Source organism: Cololabis saira, chromosome 1 (genome assembly GCF_033807715.1).
Source record: "Cololabis saira isolate AMF1-May2022 chromosome 1, fColSai1.1, whole genome shotgun sequence".
Lineage (NCBI taxonomy): Eukaryota > Metazoa > Chordata > Actinopteri > Beloniformes > Belonidae > Cololabis > Cololabis saira.
In genome coordinates, this window is record NC_084587.1 from 53,706,695 (window position 1) to 53,719,074 (window position 12,380).

At 41.9% G+C, this 12,380-nt stretch overlaps 1 protein-coding gene across 1 annotated transcript in view; it reads left to right on the forward strand.

Moving 5' to 3' along the window:
* Positions 1 to 10,443: 10,443 nt before the first annotated feature.
* Positions 10,444 to 12,380, forward strand: part of LOC133447351 (protein jagged-1a-like) — a 61,306-nt gene continuing 59,369 nt past the window's right edge. Inside the window, exon 1 of the mRNA XM_061726027.1 lies at positions 10,444 to 10,728. Within this exon, the coding sequence (XP_061582011.1) occupies positions 10,615 to 10,728 (114 nt within the window). The 5' untranslated portion in view covers positions 10,444 to 10,614. The remainder of the gene's footprint in view (positions 10,729 to 12,380) is intronic.

Genomic DNA, 12,380 nt, shown 5'->3' on the forward strand with positions numbered 1-12,380 from the left:
AAGTTTTGCTTCTGCTGTATTTTTAGCGCGTGTGTGTTTTGCAACGCGTGTCTGTGCAGCTCCGTCTCCGTAGACGGCGCCTTTTGGGTCGGTGCGCCGTATGTGTGTTTTAAAACCAAAAATGACACACAAAACTGAGGGTGCGCCTTTCCACACAGTGCGCCATATGGTCGCGAAAATACGGTAAGCCTTACTACAGAGCTGAAGAGAAACCTGGAGTTGTTCTCATTATCTTCTATTAAGGATGAATAATAAGCAGTTCTGGCTTTGCAAAAGGCCCTCTTGTATCTTCAGACTGCCTTTCCACACTAAGTTGAAGTTGTTCAAATTATTGTAAAAACACTTTCTTTCCAGCTTTCTTAGGTTTGCTTTAAAACCTGCAGTAGTGAATTGAACCAGGGCACCAACCTCCTCTGCTGATCATATTGTTTTTCAGAGGGGGAATATTGTCCAACATTGTACGCATTGAAGCAATAGTTCCATCAACAAGATAATCAAGCTGTGCAGGAGGAGGATTCAGGTAGATGGCCCCCGTTGGACCAGCAGATGGCAGTGAGTAGAATAATGATAAAATCAACCCCTTAAATTTAGATACAGCATCCTCTTAAAGACGCCTACTAGGAAGACATCTCTTCTCAGATGCTGTATAATAAAGTTACTTAAACTCAAATTTTATCAAAATTGGTCAAATAACACAGAATTAGGAGGAAACACTGTTAATTGTTCACTCTCAATGTCATAAGTCAGCACTAAATCAAGGATGTTATTATGAGAGAGAGTAGGTCTGTGTACATTCTGAGAGAAGCCAATTGACTTTAATAAGGAATGAAAAGCAATACTTAAACTGTCATTATCAATTTCTACATGAATGTTTAAAACACCCACTTCAGCAACCTTCTCTGTACTTAGCACTAACTGAGATAGAAAGTCTGAGAATGTAGACAAAAAGTCAGAATAAAGGCCAGGTGGACCTTACACAGCCACTAACAAATGTGCTTTCTGTAACTTCCAATTTGGATGAGTTAGAATAAGAGCCAAGGAGTCAAAACTGCTAAAGGTAATCCTAAATCTATGCAACCAGTTTTTTAAGAATTGCTCCAACTCCTCCTCTACATGTGGTATGAGGAATGTGATCATTTAAATAGTTGATTGGAAGTTGATTAATTGATGGTAAAATGATCCTCCTGCTGCATCCAAGTCTCTGTAAGACAAACTAAATCAATATTACGGTCCTATATCAAATCATTCAAAGGTTATGGCAGAAAATAGGAACTATGAAATATCAACCAATCAGACGAAGGGGGGCGCACTTTTTGGCGTCTATCGTCGCCACGGTAACGCTTTTGACTGAGAAAAGTAATGCCCGTCGTTGCAGAATCGAGACGCACATTTTGATGTATAACACACCTGGGTGCACGTTACGGTTTGGGCCGCATTAACGGACAAAGAAATGGCATAAGTCGCGCCAAAATTACACGACTAATTCAAAATGGCCGACTTCCTGTTCGGTTTCGGCCATGGCGCCAAGAGACTTTTCTTTAAGTTGCGACATGATACAGGTGTGTACCGATTTTCGTGCATGTACGTCAAACCGTATTGTGGGGCTTGAGGCACAAAGTTTTCTAGGGGGCGCTGTTGAGCCATTAATGCCAACCATTAAATATCACATTTTTCGCCAGGCCTTGCTTGGTGCCTAATTTGGTGACTTTTGAGGCACGTTTAGGGGGGAAAAAGGCCATCATTTCGTAGGGAAAAAAACGAAAATAAAAACGAGGAAAACAATTCCTACAGATACAATAGGGCCCAACAGTGCTCGGGCCCTAATAATCCATTTTATTTATAGAGTGCTTTTAAAAGATCTCAAAAACGCTTCACAGACACAAAGATAAAACATCGAGATCAAGAAAATTAAAATAAAAAACTACAGGATAAAAAAGATAAGAGATAAAAAAAAGATAAAGGATAAGAAACAAATCACGCATTAAAAGCTGTTGTGAGTTTTGAGATGCAATTTGATTATGTACAGTTTCATTTTTTTATCTAGATTTTATTAGGTTTTTGTGTTTTACTCCCCCCTTATTTCTTGAATGATTAAATATGGGTGACCTGGGAACAGACACAATCATTATGAGGTATTGGGGGGGTGGCAACAGGTGGGAATCCCAGCTGCGCGGGCTCTGCTGAGGAACCTCTAATTATTACTCTAGGTGGCTCCGCTCAGGCTAATGGGGCCTGGCTAACTGTAGCTTTATTTTTCACAACTAAGCTCCTAATTCAGGCAGCCTCCAGCTCAATTCATCAGGCTTCAAACCTCCAACCAATCTACGTCACCAAATCTGGCACAAATCTCTGAAAAACGTTATGTGACACTGAAGATGAGTTATTTTGTTAGTTGAAAAAAAATATTAGCCCTCATTGTTAAAATTCAAATCAGATCAATGACAATGGTCCAGTTCTCTGGTTGAGGTTCATGAACTGCTGTGACAGATGCAATAAACTCTTGAGACAACGACCAGAGCCGTCTGCTAGGAGCAGCAGAGTTTGATAAAAAAGGCTTATAAGGAACCTATAAATTATCATAAATATAGACCATGTAGCCGTTAACCTGATTACCTGTTCTTCAAAATCGATACTTTTACAGTGAGGAACATTTGAAGGATGATAAAGGGTTTGTGAGTTTTGCCTAGGACATATGGAGAGGTTTGAAGCATTCCCCTGATCTTCCAGTTGGAAGAGGACCTCTATACCACCTCAGCCACATCCCCTACCGCAAGTAATGGCATAATTGTCACTAAATTGCAAACCATATGCTTAGTAAATCACTCTGCATCAACCGCTTAAATACTCTCCTCTCTTTTCTCACAACAGAGGAAGCTGTTGTTAAAACACATTTAGACACAAAAATAAAATGAATTAAAGCTGCAAGCAGCGATGAACGGGCCCTCGCACCCTTGTGCACGTTCAGGCTGCAGTGGAAGCTTGTATGACTTGCATGTAGAGTCTTCAGGCCTGGACATTTAACGGATGACACCACCCCCGACTCTCTATATCAAACCATTCAAAGGTTATGGCAGAAAATAGGGACTATCAAATATCGACCAATCAGAAGAAGGGGCGGGGCTAATTTGCCCCAATTATGGTCAAAGACCCAAAACCGAGTCTGATGACACCACCCACGAGTCTTTATGTCAAACCATTCAAAAGTTATTGCAGAAAATCGGAACTATCACATATCGACCAATCAGAAGAAGGGGCGGGGCTAATTTGCACCAATTAAGGTGAAGGAGTCAAAACCGACTCGGTATGTCATACCATTTAAAAGTTATGGCAGAAAATAGGATCTATCAAATATCGACCAATCAGAAGAAGGGGCGGGGCCAATGAAGGTCAAGTACTCAATACCGAGTTCGATGACACCACCCACATGTCTTTATCACTACCCGTTCAAAAGTTACGGCAGAAAGTAGGAACTATCAGATATCGACCAATCAGATGAAGGGGGGCGCGCTTTTTGGCGTCTGGCGTCGCCACGTAACGCTTTTGAAAGAGAAAAGTAATGCGTGTTGTTGCAGGATGGAGACGCACATTTTTATGTATAACACACTTGGGGGCACGTTACGGTTCGGGCCGTATTAACTGCCGAAGGAATGGCATAAATTGCGACAAAATTACACGATTAATTCAAAATGGCCGACTTCCTGTTCAGTTTTCTAGGGGGCGCTGTTGAGCTGTTAGGCCACGCCCGTTAATGCAAACCATGAAATATCAAATTTATCACCAAGCCTGGCTTGGGTGCAAAATTTGGTGACTTTTGGGGAACTATCAAATATGGACCGAAGAGGGGCTTTTTGGCGTCTATCGTCGCCACAGTAACGCTTTTGAAAGAGAAAAGTAATGCGACACACATTTTGATTTATAACACACCTGGGTGCACTTTACGGTTCGCACCGTTTTAACTGCCGAAAAAATGGCATAAATTGTGCCAAAATTACGCGATTAATTCAAAATGTTCAAAATGGCCGACTTCCTGTTCGGTTTCGGCCATGGCGCCAAGAGACTTTTCTTTAAGTTGCGACATGATACAGGTGTGTACCGATTTTCGTGGATGTACGTCAAACCGTATTGTGGGGCTTGAGGCACAAAGTTTTTCTGTATGGACCAATCAGATGAAGGGGGGGCACGCTTTTTGGCGTCTAGCGTCGCCACAGTAACGCTTTTGACTGAGAAAAGTAATGCGCATTGTCGCAGGATGGAGACGCACATTTTGATGTATAACACAAATTTTGGTGACTTTTGGGGCACGTTTAGGGGGGCAAAAGGGCCCTCCTTTCGTCGGAAGAAAGAATAAAGAAAGAAAAAATTCCTACAGATACAATAGGGCCTTCGCACTGTAAGTGCTCGGGCCCTAAAAATAGCAATTTCGCAACAAAATATGTTTTGTAATGTACAAAGTGATAACAAATGCACCCTAATTTATACTGCAACTTTTTTGTAATTATTTTATTGAAATTTAGTACATTTAAACTATGGATGCTTGGAACATATCATTGTATCATTGCAGGTTCTGTGTTTTAAACAGCTCTGCTACAAATGGAAACAATAAGATGCGTTGGCACCTAGTGGCATAAACTGCAAATTGCACCACACTTAACACCCCTTACATGTTTCCAACCCTACAATGAAGCTTTAGTTGCCCCTTCTCCCCTTCTTTAATAACATTGTGGTCTAATACAGAGGGGACTGGATACCAAGATAAAGAATCTGCGGATATAATTAATCATTAATCATTTCCAAAGTAACAAAAACAAGCCTTCCAGTTGTATTTCCATGTGAGTTTAAACTAATAAGCATTTACTTGACATAGGACACACTGACACGATGTGGTAGTCTGGAGTGAAAATAAAACAGACCTCAAACTATAAATTTTATCTCCTGGTTATTCAATTCTGATAGATTATGAAATCTCTTTGTTTTTTTGTTTTTTGCTGAACTTACCAGGCCTATAAATCCATTATATCCTTTATGCAATTCTTTTTTCCCCAGTGTTGCCACCGCCTTACTCAAAGAGAATAACACGGCTTTCCTTCTGAATATGGTTGTGTTTTGATCTCACGCTATAAAGTGCTCTTACGTGAGTTATGACACGATTTTGCCAAAGATTTGTACTGAACTTGACAAACAGCTTTTGATGGATAATCTCACAAGTAGCCGTAAAAATGAGGAATATTGTCTTCAAAGCTTTTTTGTTCTCAGTGTGCACGTGTAAACCCCCTGCAGATAAATCTCACTTGGATTGCATTCACTTTTAAAATTAAAACATTTCACAATGCTGTGTGTGGTGACTCATCTGAAGAAAATCACGCAAACCTTTTTCCCTATCAATTAATGTCACACTGTAAAGATTCTGGTAGTTTTCCTTCAAGCTGGTAATTTCACCTGTTGAAAATTGATAGATAATTTTGGGCATGTTTTCACAAAGAAAATGTCCCATTTTTGTGGTTGCTGTGATATGTATCACAATGTAGTGCTCCATTCTTTCTCAAAGAAACTTAAAAACTAGAGGAAAATTGCGTTAAATGAACAGATTTTCTTCTTCCACGTGTTGCCTTAAATTGCTTATTTTTCTGAAATCTCTATAACGGAAGCTGAGCATGCAAAGTTAAAATTATCAGTAAGCCAATGAGGAAATTACATCAGGTTGGAAGAAAACAGCATCCTCTAATTCGCTGATTTTAATTTGAACAGGATTTTTCTAATATTAACCAAGCTTAGGGATTTTATCTAGGCTATAAAATTAAGAACATTTAGATCTCAAATCTGGTGGAGTCTTGTTATCGCAGCAGTGGAGGGGGGTTGGGCACTTTAGGTAGTTAGGATGAGGAGACTGAGGGGTTGGGAGGGAGGCGGGGTTTGTGTTGGGGAGGGTTTTGTCTCCCTTTCAGTGACCGCAGTCCAATAATCTATTCATTGGGTTCCTCAAGGGAAAAGATCCCAGCTGCTCTAATTTGAGAATAAAAAGGAGGCCACCTTTGTTCTGTCGCTCAGGCTCTATTTCATGAAGAAACATCAACCACCTCAGCCACCTCCCCCTTCCTCCCCTGAACTCCCCTCCTCCCATCCTCCCCTCTAACACCTCCTTTCATTCCTTCACTGCTCATGCTTGGCAAATGTGGGTTTTTTTTTCAAAACATTGTTCATAATGACATGTTTTTGACTTGTGTTGGTATTCCTATGCATTTTTTTCCTTTATCATCACACATCTTCCCCAAAGCCCCCCCAAGAAACAAAAACTGGTTCCCATTGATGAACTGCTTAGGGAGTGGCCATTTTCAAAACAGCATACTATAGTAGGCTACTAGTGCATATTTCATTTGCCAAAATGTATCACATGGTATGTAGTATTTGAACAATTTCACAATCTGCAATAGGTCAGGAGTACCTGAATTAATTGATACTCCTTGGAAAATGATTAGTGTTCAGCTGAACTGTCTAGCTTGCAAACCACATTCCATAATGCAATACACCAAATTGGCTTTAACTTGTGCCGTAGCATAGTTGTTTTTATAGTGGCGTACTTTGAAGTAATGACTAGTAGGCAGTACATACTGTATACTATATAAAAGTGCAGTATGAGGTTTTGAAAACGGCCAATGTATAAAGCAGGAGAAACCTAGTTAGGAAGAGGAGGTGGAAGGATGACCAAAAAATAAGGAAACCATGTACAGCATGGACTGATTGAAGGAAGTAAATCATTCTTCTAATACTGAGAAGTCCTTCAAGTAGCTATGAAAGGCTGGACAGAAACAGAGCATGAGAACAGGTCCTGAGCATAAGACTAACAAGGCTGAAGTCTGGAACGCTGGACAAGACTCCAGCTGCAGACTGTGCAAAGATGGTCTACAATTCAGAACAGCACAACAGCACAACACACAACAGCAGGGCTTAAGGTGCAGGGTTATTTGTGATTTCTAGAGTTCCTGAAAGTAGTACGGAAAGCACAACCTTCAGCTATCGGGCTCTTCTCTTGTACCAACTCCCAGTTAGTGTTTGGGAAGCAGACACACTCACGTTAAGATTATGTTTAAAACGTTCTGTTTTGATCAAGCTTAGTTGAGGCTGGCTCAGGTGCCTTGAACAATTCCTTTAGTTGTGCTGCTGCAGATGGGGAATGCTGGACTACCTTCCAAGATACACTGGGAACATCCCTCACTCTGTTCTCTGGACCTTTTCCGTACGTTCGTCATAATTATTAAAATTAACATCACTATCTTTTGTGTCTTATAGACAGATATTGCTGGTCAGACTGCCGCGCTCCGTGGGTCTTGGTCTGTTGAAGGTTTTTTAGGTTTCTTAATTAGGTTTTTTCTTCTCTCCACTGTCACATCATGTCTGCTCAGGATGGGGGATTGCAACAAAGTGAAAGTTTGATGCAGTGTGTTGGGTGTCTTAGCTAGGCTGTTCTTATGAATTGGAATTACATGCACTTTGAATTATGCAGAATGAATTAGAATTGATGAATGTGATTGGACTGTATTGGACTTTTCCTCTGTGTAAAGTGCTTTGAGAGGACTTATGAATTGAACTGATAGTTTGTTAGCCTTCCTCCGTTGACCCTCAAATTTAGACTCAAATTTGAAATTATGTTGCCTGCATGTAAGGGCCTTAATGGCCTAGCGCTGCGTTATCTACAAGACCTGATAGCACTTTATGTTCCTAACAGAGATCTCCATTCTCAGAGGGCAGGTTTACTGCTAGTTCCTAGAGTGTCCAAATGTAGATTTGGAGGGCGGTCTTCTGCTATGAGGAACCATTACTATGGAACCAACTTCCAATCTGGGTTAAGGAGGCTGACACCACCTCCACCTTTAAAACCAAACTTAAAACCTTTCTGTTTAGTAAAGCCTAAAGTTAGTGTTCAGTAAACCTCTAGTTAGTGTTTAGTAAACCTCTAGTTAGTGTTAGTAAACATCTAGTTAGTGTTAGTAAACCACTAGTTAGTGTTAGTAAACACTCCTTTCTTCGGATCAACCCTCAGTTATTAATTATAAGTATCTCATTACCATCATTGCTGTCCATCGTTCTTGTAGTTTATTGTGCTGGTCTGCCCCCTCCCCTTTTCTCTTCTTGCATGTTTGCAGGCCGGAGCTTTAGGAGCTGCATGGTGACCTGCAGTCCCCCCCTCTGATCATCCCACTGCTGCTTCCACCTGCCTGTGTGGATGTCTGGTAGATGCCTGCTGATATCGTGACCTGCAGCCCCCCTCTGACCACCTCAGTGTCTGCTGTCTACATCTGCTTATGTAGTCGTCTCTGTAGTACATCAACTAAACATGTATCAGTCATAATAGTCAACATAGAGCTCTGAGTGGATAATTCCTACAAATATTTTGTCATGTAATATTGACATTACATTTGTGCTTCTCTTCTCTCTCTTCTTCATCCTCTTTGTCCTATCCTCCTCCTCTTTTCCTCCTCTACCCAGTACGAGGGTCCCCCTTTGTAAGCCAGGTCCTGCCAAAGGTTTCTTCCCATTTAGAGTTTTTCCTTGCAGCTGTTTGGCTTAAGGGTTTTCTCCTGCTAGGGGAGTCTTTTACTTGTCATTGCTTCATTTGGTGGTTGTTTGGGAGTCATGCTCTGATAAGCACATAGAAACAATTTGTTTTGTAATACATTCCATATAAATAAAACTTAATTGACTTGAATTCAATTGATACAACGTAAAAAGTCCTTTAGTCAAGACAGGAGATACTTCCAAGGGCGGTAGGGAGTAAAAGAGCAAAGACCCTGTGGGATTTTCAAATCGAGAAGGATGAATTGTTGTTAATCCATTCGCAGGGACGATACTCACCCTATTAACCAAGAATATAAGCTTCTTCCCTCTGGCCTTCGCATAACTGTTCCGCCTCTCTCCATTAAGGCTTTGAACGCTGCAAGGAAGAGGAGGTAATTGTGGCTGTGGTTAGAACCTGGTCCATGCTGCCACCTGTGCTGTTGAAATTTATTTAAAGGGGACCTATTATGAAAAACAGGTTTTCTCTTGCTTTAACATATATAAAGTGGTCTCCCCTCAGCCTGCCAACTCAGAAAAGGAGGAAAGCAACCAAATTCTGCAGTGTTTGTCCAGCCACCCGGATGAGCCATCCAGTGTCATGTGACTTCTACGAACCGTTCAGATTCGGCGCATTTTCGTTACGTAACCAAAATGCAGACCACGCCCACAACTATAAAACCGTGTAACTGCATGCGAGCGTCCGACTATCGTAGCACTGCGTGACATCGGACGCTCTCTGTCCATCTCCCTCCAGCAGCTGCCACTTTATTGAGGTTTTTGTAGTGAAATGAGGAGGAATCATAGAGATAACTTCTCATTTCAACTAACTGTATCAGCCGTTCCTCATCCATGACCGTTTCCTACAGCGCTTTCAACCGGCTTTCAACGCCGCGCCGCACAGCGCTGTGGACCGTTAGGACAGTCCAATACAAAATAAAGCAATGGAATTGATTTTGTCGCTGACGCTCGCTTGCATTGCATGCAGTTATTAGGACACGGTGTAAACAACTCAGCCGGCCGGAGCTTCCGCCATTTTTTCATAGCGGTGTATCGCGTCATTCAGGCAGCCAATCAGCACAGAGCCTCATTATCATAGCCCCGCCCACTCAGAATCCTGCATAGATAATGAGGTTAGAGAATGGGATGATAAAGACATGGCTCTGAGGCTGAATTTCTAATTTATTTAGCAAAAAAAAATCAAAAGCTTGTTTTTAAGACATTCAAGGCCTGTTTAAAATAGACATTAGATACCATAATAGGTCCCCTTTAAAATTATTTATGCTGATCTTTAAAGCTTTTTTTTTTCAGTCTGCCTTTTTATTGCTTCTCCCTCCTTGTGTTCTGTGGGCTAGGAACTCGGTGCATCTGATGTAGTTTTTCTCTGCAGCATGTATGTTTTTTGTCTGAATGTGTGCTGAATGTTTATATCTGCTGCAAACCTAATCGCCCCTTCAAGGGACAAATTAAAACAGTGAGGTGAAGTGAAGTAAATTACCAACTGGATATTGTGGTGCTCTGGAAAAATGGTGGTTGTGATACAGGTAGTAAGTAAGATACTCCATTCATTGTGAATGTTGAGCCTCAGTATTTGGTAGAACCTAGATTTGAAATTTTGTGGGCAGCAGCGTTATTTCAGTATTACACACTAGACTGAGACTAACTTTATCCTCAGCTTGTATATTTCTCATCGAGATGTTGAACTCCTTTCATGCCAGTTTTGGGAGTTTTTGGCTTCTGTGTGTGAAAGCACTTCTCCACTTCTGTGCGATTTCTCTGTAAACAAACTGCCCTCATGAATATTAAGTAGGGGGCGTGGCCTGGTTGTGGGCGTGGCCGGGGGAGCGGGATATTACCCAGCCTCCTCCGGGAGCAGGGCAAGTGCCAGCCCGATCACAGCCCGATCACCGGCCAGGATCATCCAGCTGCAGGAGCAGACAGGCTGCAGAGAGAGAACAGACAAGCGGACAAAAGCCTCCAGGAGCAGGCAGGAGCCTCTTTACAGCCGGGACTTGGTGCAGAGCTGCTGGGAGAGCAGAAGCTGCGGCTCGGCGTCTCCGGTCGTGCATGTCCCCACTGGAGAGGCGGAGGTTTGCAGCGACCACTGCGGGGATGAGCCTGATCCTGACCCGGATCCTGACCCGGATCCTGCAGCTGCTGCTGCTGTGTGTCTGCGCCCAGGTAGGGCAGACCCCGCCGACTCATCCCGACCCCTCCCGACCCCTCCCGACCCCCTACCGACCAGGGCACATCTGCCCCAACCACAACTTTTCTCTTCGGATAGGTTGAGCTGACGCCTGTTTGTTTGTGTTGATGACACGAATCAGTGTCAATTGCGGCTTCATGTGGATAATTAGACCCGTCGGACCCGCTGCTGCATGCACATGTCCCCTGTGCTGCTGCACGGGTGTCTGCACCGTTTGCAGCTGCAGCTCCAGCTCCAGCATGGCACCCTCACTTTGGTTTGAAATCAGTGGATGGGGCTTATATATATATATATATATATATATATATATATATATATATATATATATATATATGCAGATCTGATGTCAGGATTGGGGGGGGGGGCACCAACGTGAATTTAATTTTAAATTTTTTGCCAATATGCAACTCATACCATGCCATAAAGGCTCGCCAAAAAATTCTGCACAGGGAATAATTTATTGTGCTTACCTTTCTTGTTTATTTGTCCTAAACAGCCAACAGTGTGTGTCACTGCTTACTTAACTGTTATATTCATAAATCATAATTTTAAGGGTTTTGGGCATGTAGTGTCTACTCATCTCAAATTCTTCTCACCATCTTCCTTTTATCCTATGGGACTAGTTTATGCACGATCAATTGATATATGGATGAAATATGGAGCCCTAAACAAGTTGTTTAAACTAACTGTTCATGTTTTAACACAGTTATGGTGGTAAACAGTTCTAAAAAAAAAAGTTCTGTACACTTCAAACGCACCGTGGATGTATTATTTTTTTAGAAATACATTTTTAATAAATATTCTACATATTCAACCTTTAAGTCTGAAAATACATTTGTTCAATTTTGAATAATTTAGGGTATTTTTATTGGGGGGGACAATTCATGTTTTTCAGAAATTGGGGGGACCTTTAGGACCTTTAGGTCAGATGGGTTCACTTTCCTCTCACCTTTAGCTGTAGACTGGGATATAAGCGTATCTGCTCCTGCTAAAGTAAGAATCGGGAGGCTGGAGCCAATAAAAACAATAAACTGGCTTATTGAGGCTCATAAAAGATGAATTAGGCAAACGCCTGTACTGCCCAACGATGCCTGCCGTCTCTACAGTTACATCATGAATGGTCTCTTCATGGGCAATTTAAGTCGTTAACAAATCCCTTGTCTTCATGCCTCAAAAAAGTCTATGGATGAGTTTTCTGTGGAACATTTTAGTTTTACTTTTGCTTTTTGAAAGTCTTCATTCTGTCAGCAAAGAGCTGCAGCTCTGGAGCACTTGATGGTGTTTCTAGATGATCAGAGGTCTCCGTGTAGAGATGCTGGATAGAATTAAAGTCAAATAAAGAGCCTGTTTCTCCTGTGTGAACTGAACTGAAATTGCATGCAGTCTGAAAGGAGGAAGATTTCGGGCCCTTACATCACATAATGGCGTAATTGAAATCTGGTGTCTGTTTACCTTGACTTGTGCTACAGAGTTAAAATGAGGATGCTCAAGCCTCAGTTTCCTCACTGAGTGTTTTTGCACGCACAGTTGAGTCAGAGAGCTGCAGCTCCACAGGGCCGTTTACCAGAACCTTCTCTTTTTCAATACTTCACCACGATAGGTGGGGATAGTTTTAGCTGGGCAGCAT